Below are 22530 nucleotides of genomic sequence, written 5' to 3' on the forward strand. Positions count from 1 at the left end.
CGGAGAGGGTGATATGGGGTTAATAGTGCAGGATACGGAGAGGGCAATATGGGGATAACAGTGCAGGATATGGAGAGGGCGATATGGGGTTTACAGTGCAGGATATGGAGAGGAGGTAATGGGGATAACAGTGCGGGATATGGAGAGGGCGATATGGGGATTGCAGTGCAGGATATGGAGAGGGCAATATGGGGTTTACAGTGCGGGATATGGAGAGGAGGTAATGGGAATAACAGTGCAGGATATGGAGAGGGTGATATGGGGATTACAGTGTGGGATATGGAGAGGGTGACATGGAGATTACAGTGTAAGATACGGAGAGGGCAATATAGGGATTAGAGTGCGGAACATGGAGAGGGCGATATAGGGACCACAGTGCGGGATATGGAGAGGGCGATATAGGGATTGCAGTGTGGGATATGGAGAGGGCGATATGGGGATTACAATACGCGATTTGGAGATGGTGATATAGGATTTATAGTGCGGGATATGGAGAGGGGGTAATAGGGATTACAGTGCGGGATATGGAGAGGGCGATATGGGGATTACAGTGTGGGCTTTGGAGAGGGCGATATAGGGGTTACAGTGCAGGATACGGAGTGGGTGATACAGGGATTACAGTGCGGGATATGGAGTGGGCGATATAGGAATTACAGTACAGGATATGGAGAGGAAGTAATGGGAATTACAGTGCAGGATATGGAGAGGGTGTAATAGGGATTACAATGCGGGATATGGAGAGGGGGTAATAGGAATTACTGTGCGGGATATGGAGAGGGGGTAATAGGAATTACAGTGCGGGATATGGAGAGGGGGTAGTAGGGATTATTGTGCAGGATATGGAGAGGGGGTAGTAGGGATTATAGTGCAGGATATGGAGAGGGGGTAATGGGGATTACAGTGTGGGATATGGAGAGGGGGTAATGAGGATTACAGTGTAGGATATGGAGAGCGGGTAATAGGGATTACAGTGCATGATATGGCGAGGAGGTAATGGGGATTACAGTGTGGGATATGGAGAGAGGGATACAGGGATTACAGTGCGGGATACGGAGAGGGTGATACTGGAATTACAGTGCAGGATATGGAGAGGGTGATATGAGGATTACAGTGCGGGATATGGAGAGGGTGATATAGGGATTACAGTGCGGGATATGGAGAGGGCGATATAGGGATTACAGTGCAGAATATGGAGAGGAGGTAATAGGGATTACAGTGTGGGATATGGAAAGGAGGCAATAGGGATTACAGTGCGGGATATGGAGAGGAGGTAATGGGGATTACAGTGCGGGATATGGAGAGGGGGATATAGGGATTACAATGAGGGATATGGAAAGGTGGATATAGGGATTACAGTGCAGGATATGGAAAGGAGGTAATGGGGATTAGAGTGTGGGATATGGAGAGGGTGACATGGGGATTACAGTGTAGGATACGGAGAGGGCAATATGGGGATTAGAGTGCGGGACATGGAGAGGGTGATATAGGGACTACAATGCGGGATATGGAGAGTGCGATATAGGAATTACCATTCGGGATATGGAGAGGGGGTAATAGGGATTACAGGGTGGGATATGGAGAGGGCAATATGGGGATTAGAGTGTGGGATATGGAGAGGAGGAAATGGGGAAAACAGTGCGGGATACGGAGAGGGTGATATGGGGATTACAGTGCAGGATACGGAGAGGGGTATATAGGAATTACAATGAGGGATATGGAAAGGTGGCTATAGGGATTACAGTGCAGGATATGGAGAGGAGGTAATGGGGATTACAGTGTGGGATATGGAGAGGGTGACATGGGGATTACAGTGTAGGATACGGAGAGGGCAATATGGGGATTAGAGTGCGGGACATGGAGAGGGTGATATAGGGACCACAGTGTAGGATATGGCGAGTGCGATATAGGAATTACAGTTCGGGATATGCAGAGGAGGTAATAGGGATGACAGTGCGGGATACGGAGAGGAAGTAATGGGGATTACAGTGTTGGATATGGAGAGAGCAATATGGGGATTAGAGTGCGGGACATGGAGAGGGCGATATAGGGTTTACAGTGCGGGATATGGAGAGGAGGTACTGGGGATTACAGTGTGGGATATGGAGAGGGTGACATGGGGATTACAGTGTAGGATACAGAGAGGGCAATATGGGGATTAGAGTGCGGGACATGGAGAGTGCGACATGGGGATTACAGTGCGTGATATGGAAAGGGGGTAATAGGAATTACAGTGCGGAATATGGAGAGGGCGATATAGGGATTACAATGCGGGATATGGAGATGGGAATATAGGGATTACAGTGCGGGCTATGGAGAGGGTGATACAGGGATTACAGTGCAGAATACAGAGAGGGTGTTACAGGGATTACAGTACAGGATATGTAGAGGGTGATACAGGGATTACAGTGTGGGATATGGAGAGGGTGATATGGGGATTACAGTGCGGGATATGGAGGGGGGATACAGGGATTACAATGCGGGATATGGAGAGGGTGATACAGGGATTACAGTGCGGGATACGGAGAGGGTGATACAGGGATTACAGTGCAGGATATGGAGAGGGTGATATGAGGATTACAGTACAGGATATGGAGAGGGTGATATGGGGATTACAGTGCAGGATATGGAGACAGGGATACAGGGATTACAGTGCGGGATACGGAGAGGGTGATACTGGGATTACAGTGCAGGATATGGAGAGGGTGATATGAGGATTACAGTGTGGGATATGGAGAGGGCGATATAGGGATTACAGTGTGGGATATGGAGAGGGCGATATGGGGATTACAGTTCAGGATATAGAGGGGAATAATGGGTATTACAGTGTGGGTTATGGAGAGGGTGATATGGGAATTACATTGCAGGATATGGAGAAGGCGACATGAGGATTACAGTGTAGGATACGGAGAGGGCGACATGGGGATTAGAGTGCGGGACATAGAGTGGGCGATATAGGGACTACAGTGCAGGATATGGAGAGGAGGTAATGGGGATTACAGTGTGGGATATGGAGAGGGCGACATGGTGATTCCAGTGTAGGATACGGAGAGGGCAATATGGGGATTAGAGTGCAGGACATGGAGAGGGCGATATAGGGACTACAATGTAGGATATGGAGAGGGCAATATGGGGATTACAGTGTGGGATATGGAGAGGAGGTAATGGGGATTACAGTGCGGGATATGGAGAGGTGGTAAAGGTGATTACAGTGCAGGATACGGAGAGGGTGATATGGGGTTAACAGTGCGGGATATGGAGAGGGTGATATGAGGATTACAGTGTGGGATATGGAGAGGGCGATATAGGGATTACAGTGTGGGATATGGAGAGGGCGATATGGGGATTACAGTTCAGGATATAGAGGGGAATAATGGGTATTACAGTGTGGGTTATGGAGAGGGTGATATGGGAATTACATTGCAGGATATGGAGAAGGCGACATGGGGATTACAGTGTAGGATACGGAGAGGGCGACATGGGGATTAGAGTGCGGGACATAGAGTGGGCGATATAGGGACTACAGTGCAGGATATGGAGAGGAGGTAATGGGGATTACAGTGTGGGATATGGAGAGGGCGACATGGTGATTCCAGTGTAGGATACGGAGAGGGCAATATGGGGATTAGAGTGCAGGACATGGAGAGGGCGATATAGGGACTACAATGTAGGATATGGAGAGGGCAATATGGGGATTACAGTGCGGGATATGGAGAGGTGGTAAAGGTGATTACAGTGTAGGATACGGAGAGGGTGATATGGGGTTAACAGTGCGGGATATGGAGAGGGTGATATGGGGATTACAGTGCGGGATATGGAGAGGGTGATACGGGGATTGCAGTACAGGATATGGAGAGGGTGATATGGGGATTACAGTGTGGGATATGGAGAGGGCAATATAGGGATTAGAGTGTGGGACATGGAGAGGGCGATATGGGGCTTACAGTGCGGGATATGGAGAGGGCGATATGGGGTTTACAGTGCGGGATATGGAGAGGAGGTAATGAGGATTACAGTGTAGGATATGGAGAGCGGGTAATAGGGATTACAGTGCATGATATGGCGAGGAGGTAATGGGGATTACAGTGTGGGATATGGAGAGAGGGATACAGGGATTACAGTGCGGGATACGGAGAGGGTGATACTGGAATTACAGTGCAGGATATGGAGAGGGTGATATGAGGATTACAGTGTGGGATATGGAGAGGGCGATATAGGAATTACAGTGTGGGATATGGAGAGGGCGGTATGGGGATTACAGTTCAGGATATAGAGGGGAATAATGGGTATTACAGTTTGGGATATGGAGAGGGCGATATGGGGATTACATTGCAGGATATGGAGAGGGCGACATGGGGATTACAGTGTAGGATACGGAGAGGGCGACATGGGGATTAGAGCGCGGGACATGGAGAGGGCGATATAGGGACTACAGTGCAGGATATGGAGAGGAGGTAATGGGGATTACAGTGTGGGATATGGAGAGGGCGACATGGGGATTACAGTAGGATACGGAGAGGGCAATATGGGGATTAGAGTGCGGGACATGGAGAGGGCGATTTAGGGACTACAATGTAGGATATGGAGAGGGCAATATGGGGATTACAGTGTGGGATATGGAGAGGGGGTAATGGGGATTACAGTGCGGGATATGGAGAGGTGGTAAAGGGGATTACAGTGCAGGATACGGAGAGGGTGACATGGGGATTACAGTTCAGGATATAGAGGGGGATAATGGGGATTACAGTGTGAGATATGGAGAGATCAATATGGGGATTACATTGGAGAGGAGGTAATGGGGATTACAGTGTGGGATATGGAGAGGGCGATATGGGGATTACAGTCTAGGATACGGAGAGGGCAATATGGGGATTAGAGTGCGGGATATGGAGAGAAGGAAATGGGGATAACAGTGCGGGATACACAGAGGGCGATATGGGGATTACAGTACAGGATACGGAAAGGGTAATATGGGGATTACAGTGTAGGATACGGAGAGGGCAATATAGGGATTAGAGAGCGGAACATGGAGGGGGCGATATAGGGACTACAGTGCGGGATATGGAGAGTGCGATATAGGAATTACCATTCGGGATATGGAGAGGGGGTAATAGGGATTACAGGGCAGGATACGGAGAAGGCAATATGGGGATTAGAGTGTGGAATATGGAGAGGAGGAAATGGGGAAAACAGTGCGGGATACGGAGAGGGCGATATGGGGATTACAGTGCAGGATACGGAAAGGATGATATGGGGATTACAGTGTAGGATACGGAGAGGGCAATATAGGGATTAGAGTGCGGAACATGGAGAGGGCGATATAGGGACTACAGTGCGGGATATGGAGAGGGCGATATAGGGATTGCAGTGCGGGATATGGAGAGGGTGATATAGGGATTACAGTGCGGGATATGGAGAGGGCGATATAGGGATTACAGTGCAGAATATGGAGAGGAGGTAATAGGGATTACAGTGCGGGATATGGAAAGGAGGCAATAGGGATTACAGTGTGGGATATGATGAGGAGGTAATGGGGATTACAGTGTAGGATACGGAGAGGGCAATATGGGGATTAGAGTGCGGGACATGGAGAGGGCGATATAGGGACTACAATGTAGGATATGGTGAGTGCGATATAGGAATTACAGTTCGGGATATGGAGAGGAGGTAATAGGGATGACAGTGTGGGATACGGAGAGGAAGTAATGGGGATTACAGTGTTGGATACGGAGAGAGCAATATGGGGATTAGAGTGCGGGACGTGGAGAGGGCGATATAGGGTTTACAGTGCGGGATATGGAGAGGAAGTACTGGGGATTACAGTGTGGGATATGGAGAGGGTGACATGGGGATTACAGTGCAGGATATGGAGAGGGCAATATAGGGATTAGAGTTTGGGACATGGAGAGGGCGATATGGGGATTACAGTGCGGGATATGGAGAGAGCGATATGGGGTTTACAGTGCGGGATATGGAGAGGAGGTAATGAGGATTACAGTGTAGGATATGGAGAGCGGGTAATAGGGATTACAGTGCATTTTATGGCGAGGAGGTAATGGGGATTACAGTGTGGGATATGGAGAGGGGGTAATAGGGATTACAGTGCGGGATATGGAAAGGAGGCAATAGGGATTACAGTGCATGATATGATGAGGAGGTAATGGGGATTACAGTGTGGGATATGGAGAGGGGGTAATAGGGATTACAGCGCTGGATATGGAGAGGGGGTTGTAGTGATTTTAGTGTGAGACATGGAGAGGTGGTAATGGGGATTACAGTGCGGGATATGGAGAGGGGGTTGTAGGGATTATAGTGCGGGATATGGAGAGGGGGTTGTAGGGATTATAGTGCGTGATATGGAGAGAGCGATATGGGGATTCAGTGCAGGATACGGAGAGGGTGATATGGGGATTACAGTGTGGGATATGGAGAGGGCGACAAGGGGATTACAGTGTAGGAACGGAGAGGGCAATATAGGGATTAGAGTGTGGGACATGGAGAGGGCGATATAGGGACTACAGTGCGGGATATGGAGAGGGCGATATGGGGATTACAGTGCGGGATATGGAGAGGGGGTAATAGGGATTACAGTGCGGGATATGGAGAGGGCGATATAGGGATTATAGTGTGGGATATGGAGAGGGCGACATGGGGATTACGATGTAGGATATGGAGAGGGGGTAATAGGGATTACAGTGCGGAATATAGAAAGGGGGTAATAGGAATTACACTGCGGGATATGGAGTGGAAGTAATGGGGCTTACAGTGCGGGATATGGAGAGAGGGTAATAGAGATTACAGTGCGGGATATGGAGGGGGGTAATAGGGATTACAGTGCAGGATATGGAGAGGAGGTAATGGGGATTACATTGCAGGATATGGAGAGGGGGTAATAGCGATTACAGTGCGGCATATGGAGAGTGGGGTAATAGGAATTACAGTGTGGGATATGGAGAGGGGGTAGTAGGGATTATAGTGCAGGATATGGAGAGGTGATAATTGGGATTACATTGCAGGGTACGGAAAGGGTGATATGGGGATTACAGTGTGGGATATGGTGAGGGCAATATAGGGATTAGAGTGTGGGACATGGAAAGGGCGATATAGGAATTGCAGTGTGGGATATGGAGAGGGTGATATGGGGATTACAGTGGAGGATATGGAGGGGGTGATATAGGAATTACAGTGCGGGATATGGAGAGGGCGATATGGGGATTACAGTGCGGGATATGGAGAGGGGGATATAGGGATTACAGTGCAGGATATGGAGAGGGCGATATAGGGACTGCAGTGCGGGACATGGAGAGGGCGATATACGGATTGCAGCGCGGGATATGGAGAGGGCGATATGGGGATTACAGTGCAGGATATGGAGAGGGTGATATGGGGATTACAGTGTGGGATATGGAGAGGGGGATATAGGGATTACAGTGCAGGATATGGAGAGGAGGTAATGGGGATTACAGTGCGGGATATGGAGAGGGAGATATGGGGATTACAGTGCGGGATATGGAGAGGGTGATATGGGGATTACAGTGCGGGATATCGAGAGGGTGATATGAGGATTACAGTGCGGGATATGGAGAGGGGGTAATGGGGATTACAGTGTGGAATATAGAGAGGGGGTAATGGGGATTACAGTGCAGGATATGGAGAGGGTGATATGGGGAGTACAGTGCGGGATATGGAGAGGGGGTAATGGGGATTACAGTGCAGGATATGGAGAGGGTGATATGGGGATTACAGTGCGGGATATCGAGAGGGTGATATGGGGTTTACAGTGCGGGATATGGAGAGGGGTATACAGGGATTACAATGTGGGATACAGAGAGGGGGATATGGGGTTTACAGTGTGGGATACATGGGAGGGACATACGGGGATTACAGTGCGAAATACAGAGAGGGTCATGTTGAGTTTCTGGAGGATATTGGCATTCAGGTTAACATATTAAAGCGACATTTTACCACCTTGAGCCTGCCCTGCATTTACCAACACAAAGATTGACCAGTGCCTCAGCAGAGAAACTAGGAGCAGCAGTGGGCCATTCAGCTCTTTCAGCTTGCTCTGCCATCCAATATGATGTTGCCCAATCATCTATCACAGTGCTACCATCCAGCTTTCTCTCTGTACCACTTGACATCTTAAAACTCTTTGCATTTACCTCCTTCTTGAATATATTCAACGAGTTGGCACCCCACCGCTGTCTGTCATTGTGACCACCCTCTGAGTGAAGAAATGTCAGTCCTAAATGGTCCATCCTGTGTCCTGAAACTGTTACTGATGGTCCTAGACTCCCCAACAGGAAATAGCCTCCCTGCATATTTTGTCTTGCCCTATTTGCATTTTATATGCTTCAATCACATCTCTCACTTTTCTCAACTCAAATGATGAGAAGTCCAGTCAAACCAATTTCTCCTCATAGGACAGTCCTGAAATTCTTGGTATTGACCAAGTGCACCTTCACCGCACTCCCTATAGCAAGTATGACCTCTCTCAGGTGGGATACCAAACTGCTCACAATAATCCAGATAAGGTTTAACCAAGGCTCTGTAGTAAAACATCCCTACTGCATTAAAACATGCCTTTTTCTGAACTCAAATCTATGTGTAATGAAGACCAGCATGTTATTCACCTTTCTAATTGATTGCTGCACAATCCTGCTTACATTTTCATTGACTGGTGTTCAATGACAACCAGATCCTTTTGTACATCCACGTAGCCAAATATATCACCGTTTAAATAATATTCTGCATTTTTCTCACACTGAAGTGTATAACTACACACTTATCCACACAAAATACCGCATCTGCCATCTATTTGCCCACTTCAGTTGTCAAAATTTCCCCAATGCCTCCTCGCATCCTCCTTACAACTCACAACCCATCCCCCAGATTTGTGTCTTCAGCAAACTTGAAGATATTGCATTTGGTTCCTCATCCACATATATATATTGTGAATAGCTGGGGCTAGTCCTATGGTACACTGATTCCTGCGGTACATCACTAGTCACCACCTACCACTGAGAAAAAGATGCGTATTTCCACTCTGTTTCCAGTCTGTCAATAATTCTCAATCAATGCCAATATATTACCCCCAGTCCTATGTGCATCAATGTTGCCTACTAACCTCTTATGTGGGGTCTTATCAAAAGCCTTGAAATCCAAATATACACATCCACTGGATGTCTCTCATTAATACTGTCCTGGTTACATCCTCCAGAAGAGCAGGTCAGCATGATTTCCCTTTCTTAACCCCTTGCTGATTTTGTCTAACCCAGTTAATACTTTCCAAATGTTCTGCGATCACGTCTTTTTTAATAGGTGCTAGCATTTACCCCACTTTTGATGTTAGGCTAAGGGGTCTGCAATTCATTTTCTTTCCTGTCCCTTCTTTGTTAAATAACGGGGTTACATTTGCTGCCCTCCAATCTGGAGGAACAGTTCAGGGTCTATCGGATTTCGGATGGTAACCACCAATACATCCACGATTTCCACTTTCTTTAGTAATGTGGGATTTGTCAGCCTTTAACCACATTCATTTATCTGGGGCTAATTTCTTCACTAATACTGGTTTTAGAATGTAGAACACTGTGCAGTAGAGCGCAGTACAGGCCCTTCAGCCCTCGATGTTGCACTGCCCTGTGAAACTAATCTGAAACCCAACTCCCTCCACTATTCCATTCTCATTCACATGTCTCTCCAGTAACCATTTAAATGTCCTTAAAGTTCGCGAGTCTACTACTGCTGCAGGCAGTACATTCCACACCCTTCCAACTCTCTGAGTAAAGAACCTACCTCTGATATCTGTCCTGTATCCAACACCCCTCAATTTAAAGCTATGTCCCCTCGAGCTAGCCATCACCATCTGAGGAATTAGGCTCTCATGGGCCACCCTATCTAATCCTCTGATTAGCTTATATGTCTCAAAATTTCTTCAATTCCTCCCTCTCACTTGACCCTTTCTTCCTCAAAGTTGCTGGGAAATTATTTATGAATTAAATGTTGCGTTCAGTGTCTTTGTTCTCCATTAGAATGTCACCTGTTTCTAACTGCATTTGTCCTGACTGTTTTTTCTTACACTAATCAACACCATCCCTATATCCGTCAAAAATGTATCCATCTCAGTCGGTCAACATGGGAATGTTGGTGCCAGTTTCTAAAGTGTCCCAATTCCTTCAGCTGATGACATGTCGACTCTCAGACCCCGTCCACAATCTCTTGTCCCAAACTGTTGGAACTCGGGAAATCTACATCCTCGAAGATATTTCCTGCATTTTAATGTGCTTTTTCTAACTCATAGGAAGATATATCTGGTCTCCCTATTTCAGGTTTCTATCTCTGAAGCAAAGGATGTGAGGAGACCCAAACTGTACACAGTGCTCTGTACACAGTGTGGTCTCACTCAAGCCCCAATATAATCGATGTCAAATTGCTTTACTGACAAACTCAAGTCCTTACGTAATAAACAGTACCATACAATTTTGCTTTAACTTCCCCTCATTTGTTTGAGGTCCCACTTGATCTTCAAGATTATTCTGATTTTCCAGTTTTCCGATCAAAGGGAATCGGCCCATGGGTGAAAGTGAGGACTGGAGAGGGTGGTGCTGGAAAAGCGCAGCAGGTCAGGCAGCATCCGAGGAGCAGGAAAATCGACACTTTGGGCATAAACCCTTTGTCAGGAATGTGGAGGGGTAAGAGAGATAAATAGGAGGGTGGGGGGGGTGGGGCTCGCGGGAAGATGGGTGGGAAGGCGATAGGTGGATGCAGGTAGGGGGGTAAGAACATTACAGCCCAGGAACAGGCCCTTTGGCCCTCCAAGCCTGCATTGATCCAGATCCTCCATCTAAACCTGTCGCCTATTTTCCAAGGATCTGTATCCCTCTGCTCCCCGCCCATTCATGTATCTGTCCGGATACATCTTAAATGACGCTATCGTGCCGTTCCCTACCATCTCCGCTGGCAATGCATTCCAGGTACCCACTACCCTCTGTGTGAAGAACTTTCCCGGCATACCTCCCCTAAACGTCTCCCCTCTCACTCTGAACTCATGACCCCTAGTAATTCAGGGAATTTCCACTCTGGGAAAAAGCTTCTTGCATCCACCCTGTCTGTATCTCTCGGACTTTGTAGACCTCATCCTTCAACCTCCATCTTTCCAATGAAAGTAATCCTAATCTACTTAACATCTTCTCATAACTAGCATCCTCCATACCCATTCCTGGTGACCCTCCTCTGCACCCTTTCCAAACACTTTTGGTAATATGGCGACCAGAACTGTGCATAATATTCCAAATTATGGCCGAACCAAAGTAACATGACCTGCTAACTCTTGTACTCAATACCCCATCAAATGAAGGAAAGCATGCCATATGCCTTCTTGACCACTTTATCGACCTGCGTTGCCACCTTCAGGGAACAATAGACCTGAACACCCAGATCTCTCAGTACATCAATTTTCCCCAGGACTTTTCCATTTACTATATAGTTCACTCTTGAATTGCAGCTTCTAAAATGCATCACCTCGTATTTGTCCAGATTGAACTTCATCTACCGTTTCTCTGCCCAACTCTCCAATCTATCTATATTCTGCTGTATTCGCTGACAATCCCCTTCACTATCTGCTACTCCACCAACCTTAGTGTCATCTGCAAACTTTATAATGAGGCAACCTTATACCTTCCTCCAGATCATTTATGTATATCAGAAAAAACAGCGGTCCCAGGACCGATCCCAGTTAGACACCACTGGTCACAGGTCTCCATTTTAAGAAGCTCCCTTCCACTACTAGTCTCCGTCTCCTGTTGCCCAACCAGTTTTCTGTCTATCTAGCTAGTACACCTGGACCCTATGAGACTTGACCTTCTCCGTCATCCTACCGTGGGGCACCTTATCAAACACCTTACTGATGTCCTTGTTTATGACATCTACAACCCTTCCCTCATCTATCAACTTTGTTACTTCCTCAAAGAATTCTATTCATTTGGTGAGACATGACCTTCCCTACACAAAACCATATTGCCTATCAATGATAAGCCTATTTTCTTCCAAATGTAAAAAGATCCTTTCCTTCAGTATCTTCTCCAGCAGCTTCCCAACCACTGATGTCAAGCACACCGGTCTTTACTTACCTGGATTATCATTGCTACCCTTCTTAAACAAGGGGACAACATTAGCAATTCTCCAGTCCTCCGGGACCTGACCCGTGTTCAAGGATGCTGCAGAGATATCTGTTAAGGCCCCAGCTATTTCCTCTCTCGCTTCCCTCAGTAACCTGGGATAGATCCTATTCAGACCTGGCGACTTGTCCACCTTCATGCCTTTTAGAATACCAAGACTTCCTCCCTCCTTTGCCAACTTGATCTAGCGTAATCAACATCTATCCCTTACCTCAACATCTGTCATGGTCAGTGGGGAGGGTGGAATGGACAGGTGGGAGGAAAGATGGACAGACAGGACATGAGGGTGGTGCCGATCTGGAGGGTTGGATCTGGGATGAGGTGGAGGTGGGAGAGATTTGCAAACAGGTGAAGTCAATGTTGATGCCGTGTGGTTGAAGGGTCCCAAGGTGGAAGGTGAGGCGTTCTTCCTGTTCTTGGGGGAATAGGAGGGGGAGTTGAAGTGGTTGTCCACAGGATGGTGGGGTTGGTTGGTGCATGTGTCCCAGAGATGTTCCCTGATACGCTCTGTGAGTCAGCGTCCTGTCACCCTGATGTAGAGGAGACCACATCGAGAGCGATGGATGCAGTAGATGAGGTGTTGTGGCATGTGCAGGAAAATCTTTGCCGGCTGTGGAAAAACTCCTTTGGGGCCTTGGACAGAGGTGAAGGGGGGAGGTTATGAGCACATGTTTTTATACGTCTTGCAGCAGTAGGGGAAGGTACTAAGTATGGACACTGGGTTGGTCAAGGGAGTCCTGGAGGGAATGGTCTTTACGGAACGCAGATAGGCATGGGAAGGGAAATATATCTCTGGTGGTAGGTTTCTGACTGTAGGTGGCAGAAATGGTGGAGGAGATTAGTGGAGAGGAAGGTGCGGACCGGGGAGGGGGGCGGTTCTGTGGTTGGGGAAGTGGAGGAGATGCGCTGGGGGGGGGGGCATTGTTGATCACATGAGAAGAGCTGGTGGCAAGTGCAAATCGAGGGCAGTCCTTGACCTTACCTGGACCAGGGCTGTGCATAGGGCGAAGATCCCCAGCGTGATGAGGTTGTCCTGAAGCCACAGCTTGACCTTTTCGTAGCAGGCCTGGTGTAAGGGAGACAGACAGACAGACAGACAGCCATCACTGACAGGCTCCAGGGAGCAGCCTAATGCTGCCTGCTGCTCCTACTGGGGGAGATCTCCGTCTGCTTTAACACCAGCCACTACAAGATTCCCCAACTACACCTCCAGCTAGATCCCCTCCCCACCCAACCCCGCCATTAGATCCCCCATTAAATCTCCAATCCGATCCACCATTCGACTTCCCTTTAACACCACCCCCTCCCCACCACCCCCTCCACACCCTTCAGAACTAGCGAGAGTCAGGGGCAGACACCGCACAATCCCACCGCCCCACTGCCCAACTCCCTCAGCAGGCACTGTGCTGCTCAGGAGCTGCACGTTAGGCCCCAGGCCCCTACCCACACTGTCAGGTTGTTGGGGACAGGCAAGGCTTTCACAGGCAGAGAGGACAGTCTGACACCTGCAGGCTCCCGCTCGGCCAGCTTTACAATCCTCTTCACAATAACATGCATTCATATAGCGCCAGGAGGTGCTGTAGCTGGGCTCATAGCAACAGGACCTGCCAACACTATTCCAACCCCGGCCAAACGGAGAGATTTTCAGGGCAGACGGAAGATTCAAAAGAGGGGAGAGACAGGGAGGGGTCAGAGGGAGTCCCAGACACAGGGAGGGGGTGTAGGGCCAGGAGGGGGTTACAGAGATAGGGAGGGGGTATAGGGGCTAGAGGGGGTTACAGAGATAGGGAGGGGGTGTAGGGGCTGGAGGGAGTTCCAGAGATAGAGAGGGGGTGTAGGGCCGGGAGAGGGTTACAGAGATAAGGAGGGAGTGTAGGGGCTGGAGGGGGTTACAGAGATAGGGAGGGGGAGTAGGGGCTGGAGGGGGTTACAAAAATAGGGAGGGGGTGTAGGGGCTGGAGGGGGTTACAGAGATAGGGAGGGGGTGTAGGGGCTGGAGCAGGGTTACAGAGAGAGGGAGGGGGTGTAGGGGCTGGAGGTAGTTACAGAGATAGGGAGGGGGTTTAGGGGCTGGAGAGGGTTACAGAGATAGGGAGGGGGAGTAGGGGTTGGAGGGGGTTACAGAGATAGGGAGGGGGTGTAGGGGCTGGAGGGGGTTACAGAGATAGGGAGGAAGTGTAGGGGCTGGAGGGGGTCACAGAGATAGGGAGGGGGTGTAGGAGCTGGAGGGGGTTACAGAGAGTGGGAGGGGGTGTAGGGGCTGCAGGGGGTTACAGAGATAGGGAGGGGGTTTAGGGGCTGGAGGAGGTTACAGAGATAGGGAGGGGGTGTCGGGGCTGGGGTGGGTTACAGAGATAGGGAGGGGATGTAGGGAACAAGGGGGTTACAGAGATAGGGAAGTAGTGTAGGGGCTGCAGGAGGTTACAGAGCGAGGGAGGGGGTGTAGGGGCTGGAGGGGGTTACAGTGATAGGGAGGGGGTGCAGGGGCTGGAGGGACTTACAGAGATAGGGAGGGGGTGTAAGGGCTGGAGGGGGTTACAGAGATAGGGAGGGGGCGTAGGGGCTGGAGGGGGTTACAGAGAGAGGGAGGGGGTGTAGGGGCTGGAGAGGGTTATAGAGATACAGAGGGGGTGTAGGGGCTGGAAGGGTTTACAGAGATAGGGAGGGGGTGTAGGGGCTGGCAGGGTTCACAGAGATAGGGAGGGGGTGTAGGGGCTGGAGGAGGTGACATTGATAGGAAGTGGGTGTAGGGGCTGGAGGGGGTTACAGAGATAGGGCGGGGGTGAAGGGGCTGGAGGGGGTTACAGAGAGAGGGAGGGGGTGTAGGGGCTGGAAGGGGTTACAGAGATAGGGATGGGGTTTAGGGGCTGGATGGGTTACAGAGATAGGGAGGGGGTGTAGGGAACGAGGGGGTTACAGAGATAGGGAGGGGGCGTAGGGGTTGGAGGGGGTTACAGAGATAGGGAGGGGTGTAGGGGCTGAGGGAGGTTACAGAGATAGGGATGGTGTATAGGGGCTGGGTGCGTTACAGAGATAGGGAGGGGTGTAGGGGCAGGGGGAGGTTAGAGAGATAGTGAGGGTGTGTAGGAGCAGGGGGAGGTTACAGAGATAGGGAGGGGGTGTAGGGGCTGGAGCAGGGTTACAGAGATAGGGAGGGGATGTAGGGGCTGGAGGGGGTTACAGAGATAAGGAGGGGTATATGGGCTGAGGGAGGTTACAGAGACGGGGAGGGGATGTACGGGCTGGAGGGGGTTACTGAGATAGGGAAGGGGTGTAGACGCGGGGCAGGTTAGAGATAGGGATGGGGTATAAGTGCTGTGGGAGGTTACTGAGATAGGGAGGGTGTGTAGGGGCTGGAGGAGGTTACTGAGATAGGAAGGGGGTGTGGGGGGGGAGGGTTACAGAGATAGGGAGGGTGTGTAGGGGCTGGGAGAGTTTACAGAGATAGGGAGGGTGTGTAGGGGCTGGAGGAGGTTACAGAGACACGGAGGGAGTGTAGTGGCTGGAGGAGGTTTACAGAGATAGGGAGGGGTTGTAGGGTCTGGAGGGGATACAGAGATAGGGAGGGGGTGTAGGGCTGGGGGGGTTACAGAGATAGGGAGGGGTTGTAGCGGCTGGTGTGGGTGACAGAAATAGGGAGTGGGTGTACGGGCTGGTGTTGGAGACAGAGATAGGGAGGGGGTGTAGGGGCTTGAGGGGGTTACAGAGATAGGGAGGAGGTGTAGGGGCTGGAGGGGGTCACAGAGATAGGGAGGGGGTGTAGGAGCTGGAGGGGGTTACAGAGAGTGGGAGGGGGTGTAGGGGCTGCAGGGGGTTACAGAGATAGGGAGGGGGTTTAGGGGCTGGAGGAGGTTACAGAGATAGGGAGGGGGTGTCGGGGCTGGGGTGGGTTACAGAGATAGGGAGGGGATGTAGGGAACAAGGGGGTTACAGAGATAGGGAAGTAGTGTAGGGGCTGCAGGAGGTTACAGAGCGAGGGAGGGGGTGTAGGGGCTGGAGGGGGTTACAGTGATAGGGAGGGGGTGCAGGGGCTGGAGGGACTTACAGAGATAGGGAGGGGGTGTAAGGGCTGGAGGGGGTTACAGAGATAGGGAGGGGGCGTAGGGGCTGGAGGGGGTTACAGAGAGAGGGAGGGGGTGTAGGGGCTGGAGAGGGTTATAGAGATACAGAGGGGGTGTAGGGGCTGGAAGGGTTTACAGAGATAGGGAGGGGGTGTAGGGGCTGGCAGGGTTCACAGAGATAGGGAGGGGGTGTAGGGGCTGGAGGAGGTGACATTGATAGGAAGTGGGTGTAGGGGCTGGAGGGGGTTACAGAGATAGGGCGGGGGTGAAGGGGCTGGAGGGGGTTACAGAGAGAGGGAGGGGGTGTAGGGGCTGGAAGGGGTTACAGAGATAGGGATGGGGTTTAGGGGCTGGATGGGTTACAGAGATAGGGAGGGGGTGTAGGGAACGAGGGGGTTACAGAGATAGGGAGGGGGCGTAGGGGTTGGAGGGGGTTACAGAGATAGGGAGGGGTGTAGGGGCTGAGGGAGGTTACAGAGATAGGGATGGTGTATAGGGGCTGGGTGCGTTACAGAGATAGGGAGGGGTGTAGGGGCAGGGGGAGGTTAGAGAGATAGTGAGGGTGTGTAGGAGCAGGGGGAGGTTACAGAGATAGGGAGGGGGTGTAGGGGCTGGAGCAGGGTTACAGAGATAGGGAGGGGATGTAGGGGCTGGAGGGGGTTACAGAGATAAGGAGGGGTATATGGGCTGAGGGAGGTTACAGAGACGGGGAGGGGATGTACGGGCTGGAGGGGGTTACTGAGATAGGGAAGGGGTGTAGACGCGGGGCAGGTTAGAGATAGGGATGGGGTATAAGTGCTGTGGGAGGTTACTGAGATAGGGAGGGTGTGTAGGGGCTGGAGGAGGTTACTGAGATAGGAAGGGGGTGTGGGGGGGGAGGGTTACAGAGATAGGGAGGGTGTGTAGGGGCTGGGAGAGTTTACAGAGATAGGGAGGGTGTGTAGGGGCTGGAGGAGGTTACAGAGACACGGAGGGAGTGTAGTGGCTGGAGGAGGTTTACAGAGATAGGGAGGGGTTGTAGGGTCTGGAGGGGATACAGAGATAGGGAGGGGGTGTAGGGCTGGGGGGGTTACAGAGATAGGGAGGGGTTGTAGCGGCTGGTGTGGGTGACAGAAATAGGGAGTGGGTGTACGGGCTGGTGTTGGAGACAGAGATAGGGAGGGGGTGTAGGGGCTTGAGGGGGTTAGAACATAGAACATAGAACATAGAAGAATACAGCGCAGTACAGGCCCTTCAGCCTTCGATGTTGCGCCGATCCAAGCCCACCTAACCTACACTAGCCCACTATCCTCCATATGCCGATCCAATGCCTGCTTAAATGCCCATAATGAGGGAGAGTCCACCACTGCTACTGGCAGGGCATTCCATGAACTCACGACTCGCTGAGTAAAGAACCTACCCCTAACATCTGTCCTATATCTACCACCCCCCTTAATTTAAAGCTATGCCCCCTTGTAACAGCTAACTCCATGCGTGGAGAAAGATTCTCACTGTCGACCCTATCTAAACCCCTAATCATCTTATACACCTCTATCAAGTCACCCCTAAACCTTCTTTTCTCCAATGAAAACAACCCCAAGTGCCTCAGCCTCTCTCTGTAACCCCCTCCAGCCCCTACACCCCCTCCCTATCTCTGTAACCCCCACCCCACCCCTACACCCCCTCCCTATCTCTGTAACCTCCCCCTGCCCCTACACACCCTCCCTATCTCTGTAACATCCCTTAGCCCTACACACTCGCCCTATCTCTGTAACCCCCTCCAGCCCCTACACCAACTCCCTATCACTGTCCCCTCTCCAGCCCCTACACCCCCTCCGTATCTCTGTCACCCCCTCCAGCCCCTACACCCCCTCCCTATCTCTATAACCCCCTCCAGCCCCTTCCACCCCCCCCCCCCACCCTAGCTCTGTAACCCCCTCCAGCCTCCAGGGGTTACAGATATAGGGAGGGGTATAGGGGCTGGAGCGAGTTACAGAGAGAGGGAGGGGGTGTAGGAGCTGGAGGGGGTTACAGAGACAGGGAGGGAGTGTAGGGGCTGGAGCAGGGTTACAGAGATAGATGGGTGTGTAGTGGGTTCCAGAGATAGGGAGGGGGTGTTGGGGCTGGAGCAGGGTTACAGAGACGGGGAGCGGTGTAGGGGCTGGAGCAGGGTTACAGAGACGGGGAGGGGGTGTAGGGGCTGGAGCAGGGTTACAGAGATAGGGAGGGGGAGTAGGGGCTGGAGGGGGTTACAGAGAGAGGGAGGAGGTGTAGGGGCTGGAGGGGATACAGAGATAGGGAGGGGGTGTAGGGGCTGAGGGAGCTTACATAGATAGGGAGGGGCTGGAGGAGCTGGAGCGGGTTACAGAGATAAGGATGGGGTGTAGGGGCTGGAGGGGGTTACAGAGATAGGGAGGGGGTGTAGGGGCGGGAGAGGGTTACAGAGATGGGGAGGGGTTGTAGCGGCTGGAGGAGGTTACATAGATCGGGAGGGGGTGTAGGCGCTGGGGGGGTTACAGAGAGAGGGAGGGGGTGTAGGGGCTAGAGCAGGGTTACAGAGATAGGGAGGGGTATAGGGGCTGGAGCGAGTTACAGAGATAGGTAGGAGGTGTAGGGGCTGGAGCAGGGTTACAGAGATAGATAGGGGGTGTAGTGGGTTCCAGAGACATGGAGGGGGTGTAGGAGCAGGAGGTGGTTACAGAGATAGGGAGTGGGAGTAGGGGCTGGAGGGGGTTACAGAGATAGGGAGGGGGTTTAGGGGCTGGAGGAGGTGACTGTGATAGGGAGGGGGTGTAGGGGCTGGAGGGGGTTACAGAGATAGGGCGGGAGTGTAGGGGCTGGAGGGGGTTACAGAGAGAGGGAGGAGGTGTAGGGGCTGGGGTGGGTTACACAGATAGGGAGGGGATGTAGGGAACGAGGGGGTTACAGAGATAGGGAGGGGGTGTAGGGGCTGGAGGGGGTTATAGAGATAGGGAGGGGGTGTAGGGGCTGGAGGGGGTGACAGAGATACGGAGGGAGTGTAGGGGCTGGAGAGGTGACAGTGATAGGGAGTTGGTGTAGGGGCTGGAGGGGGTTACAGAGATAGGGAGGGGGTGTAGGGGCTGAGGGAGGTTACAGAAATAGGGAGGGGGTGTAGGGGCTGAGGGAGGTTACAGAGATAGGGAGGGAGTGTAGGGGCTGGGGTGGGTTACAGAGATAGGGAGGGGATGTAGGGAACGAGGGGGTTACAGAGATAGGGAGCTAGTTTAGGGGCGGGAGTGGGTTACAGAGCTAGCGAGGGGGTGTAGGGGCTGAAGGGGGTTATAGAGATAGGGAGGGGGTGTAGGGGCTGGAGGGGGTGACAGAGATACGGAGGGGGTATAGGGCCTGGAGAGGTGACAGTGATAGGGAGTTGGTCTAGGGGCTGGAGGGGGTTACAGAGATAGGGCGGGGGTGTAGGGGCTGAGGGAGGTTACAGAGATAGGGAGTGTGTGTAGGGGCAGGGGGAGGTTACAGAGATAGGGAGGGGTGTAGGGGCTGGAGGTGGTGATTGTGATAGGGAGGGGGGGTAGTGGCAGAAGGGGGTTACAGAGATAGGGAGGGTGTGTAGGGGCTGGGGTGGGTTACAGAGATCGGGAGGGGATGTAGGGAACGAGGGAGTTACAGAGATAGGGAGGGTGTGTAGGGGCTGGAGGGGGTTACAGAGATAGGGAGGGGTGTAGGGGCTGGAGCAGTGTTACAGAGATAGATAGGGGGTGTAGGAGGTTACTGAGATAGGGAGGGGGTGTAGGGGTGGCGGGTTACAGAGAATGGGAGGGTGTGTAGGGGTTGGGAGAGGTTACAGAGATAGGGAGGGGTTGTAGGGGCTGGAGGGGATACAGAGATAGGGAGGGGGTGTAGGGGTGGGGGAGGGTTACAGAGATAGGGAGGGGGTGTAGGGGCTGGAGGGGGTTACAGAGATAGAGAAGTGGTGTAGCGGCTGATGTGGGTGACAGAGATAGGGAGGGGGTGTAGGGGCTGGTGTTGGAGACAGAGATAGGGAGGGGGTGTAGGAGCTGGAGGGGGTTACAGAAATAGGGAGGGAGTGTAGGGGATTGAGGGGGTTACAGATATAGGGAGGGGTGTAGGGGCTGGAGCGGGTTACAGAGATAGGGAGGTTGTGTAGGGGCTGGAGCGGGTTACAGAGATAGGTAGGAGGTGTAGTGGGTTCCACAGAGAGGGAGGGGGTGTCGGGGCTGGAGCAGGGTTACAGAGACATGGAGGGTGTGTAGGGGCTGGAGCAGGGTTACAGAGATAGGGAGGGGGTGTAGGGGCTGTAGGAAGTTACAGAGACAGGGAGGGAGTGTAGTAGCTGTAGGAGGTTTACAGAGATAGGGAGGAGGTGTAGGGGCTGGAGGGGATACAGAGATAGGGAGGGAATGTAGGGGCGGGGGTGTTACAGAGATAGGGAGGGGGTGTAGGGGCTGAGGGAGCTTACATAGATAGGGAGGGACTGGAGGAGCTGGAGCGGGTTACAGAGATAAGGATGGGGTGTAGGGGCTGGAGGGGGTTACAGAGATAGGGAGGGGGTGTAGGGGGTTACAGAGATAGGGAGGGCGTGTAGGGGCTGGAGGAGGTTACATAGATAGGGAGGGGGTGTGGGGGCGGGATAGGGTTACAGAGATAGGTAGGAGGTGTAGGGGCTGGAGCAGGGTTACAGAGATAGATAGGGGGTGTAGTGGGTTCCAGAGACATGGAGGGGGTGTAGGAGCTGGAGGGAGTTACAGAGATAGGGAGAGGGAGTAGGGGCTGGAGGGGGTGACAGAGATACGGAGGGGGTGTAGGGGCTGGAGAGGTGACAGTGATAGGGAGTTGGTGTAGGGGCTGGAGGGGGTTACAGAGATAGGGAGGGGGTGTAGGGGCTGAGGGAGGTTACATAGATAGGGAGGGGGTGTAGGGGCTGAGGGAGGTTACAGAGATAGGGAGGGAGTGTAGGGGCTGGGGTGGGTTACAGAGATAGGGAGTGGATGTAGGGAACGAGGGGGTTACAGAGATAGGGAGGGGGCGTAGGGGCTGGAGGGGGTTACAGAGAGAGGGAGGGGGTGTAGGGGCTGGAGAGGGTTATAGAGATACAGAGGGGGTGTAGGGGCTGGAAGGGTTTACAGAGATAGGGAGGGGGTGTAGGGGCTGGCAGGGTTCACAGAGATAGGGAGGGAGTGTAGGGGCTGGAGGAGGTGACATTGATAGGAAGTGGGTGTAGGGGCTGGAGGGGGTTACAGAGATAGGGCGGGGGTGAAGGGGCTGGAGGGGGTTACAGAGAGAGGGAGGGGGTGTAGGGGCTGGAAGGGGTTACAGAGATAGGTATGGGGTTTAGGGGCTGGATGGGTTACAGAGATAGGGAGGGGGTGTAGGGAACGAGGGGGTTACAGAGATAGGGAGGGGGCGTAGGGGTTGGAGGGGGTTACAGAGATAGGGAGGGGTGTAGGGGCTGAGGGAGGTTACAGAGATAGGGATGGTGTATAGGGGCTGGGTGCGTTACAGAGATAGGGAGGGGTGTAGGGGCAGGGGGAGGTTAGAGAGATAGTGAGGGTGTGTAGGAGCAGGGGGAGGTTACAGAGATAGGGAGGGGGTGTAGGGGCTGGAGCAGGGTTACAGAGATAGGGAGGGGGTGTAGGGGCTGGAGGGGGTTACAGAGATAAGGAGGGGTATATGGGCTGAGGGAGGTTACAGAGACGGGGAGGGGATGTACGGGCTGGAGGGGGTTACTGAGATAGGGAAGGGGTGTAGGCGCGGGGCAGGTTAGAGATAGGGATGGGGTATAAGTGCTGTGGGAGGTTACTGAGATAGGGAGGGTGTGTAGGGGCTGGAGGAGGTTACTGAGATAGGAAGGGGGTGTGGGGGGGGAGGGTTACAGAGATAGGGAGGGTGTGTAGGGGCTGGGAGAGTTTACAGAGATAGGGAGGGTGTGTAGGGGCTGGAGGAGGTTACAGAGACACGGAGGGAGTGTAGTGGCTGGAGGAGGTTTACAGAGATAGGGAGGGGTTGTAGGGTCTGGAGGGGATACAGAGATAGGGAGGGGGTGTAGGGCTGGGGGGGTTACAGAGATAGGGAGGGGTTGTAGCGGCTGGTGTGGGTGACAGAAATAGGGAGTGGGTGTACGGGCTGGTGTTGGAGACAGAGATAGGGAGGGGGTGTAGGGGCTTGAGGGGGTTAGAACATAGAACATAGAACATAGAAGAATACAGCGCAGTACAGGCCCTTCAGCCTTCGATGTTGCGCCGATCCAAGCCCACCTAACCTACACTAGCCCACTATCCTCCATATGCCGATCCAATGCCTGCTTAAATGCCCATAATGAG

At 52.3% G+C, this 22530-nt stretch overlaps 1 protein-coding gene across 1 annotated transcript in view; it reads right to left on the reverse strand.

The window, feature by feature from the left end:
- Positions 1 to 8659: 8659 nt before the first annotated feature.
- LOC122548290 (tetraspanin-4-like) overlaps positions 8660 to 22530 on the reverse strand; it is a 96818-nt gene continuing 82947 nt past the window's right edge. Inside the window, exons 6-7 of the mRNA XM_087996196.1 lie at positions 13156 to 13239; positions 8660 to 8761 (exon numbers count right to left, since the gene is read on the reverse strand). Coding sequence (XP_087852322.1) covers positions 8660 to 8761; positions 13156 to 13239 — 186 coding nt within the window. The remainder of the gene's footprint in view (positions 8762 to 13155; positions 13240 to 22530) is intronic.

Source organism: Chiloscyllium plagiosum, unplaced genomic scaffold (assembly GCF_037043375.1).
Source record: "Chiloscyllium plagiosum isolate Xiang-an unplaced genomic scaffold, Cpla_swu_hap1 HiC_scaffold_18, whole genome shotgun sequence".
Taxonomy (NCBI): domain Eukaryota; kingdom Metazoa; phylum Chordata; class Chondrichthyes; order Orectolobiformes; family Hemiscylliidae; genus Chiloscyllium; species Chiloscyllium plagiosum.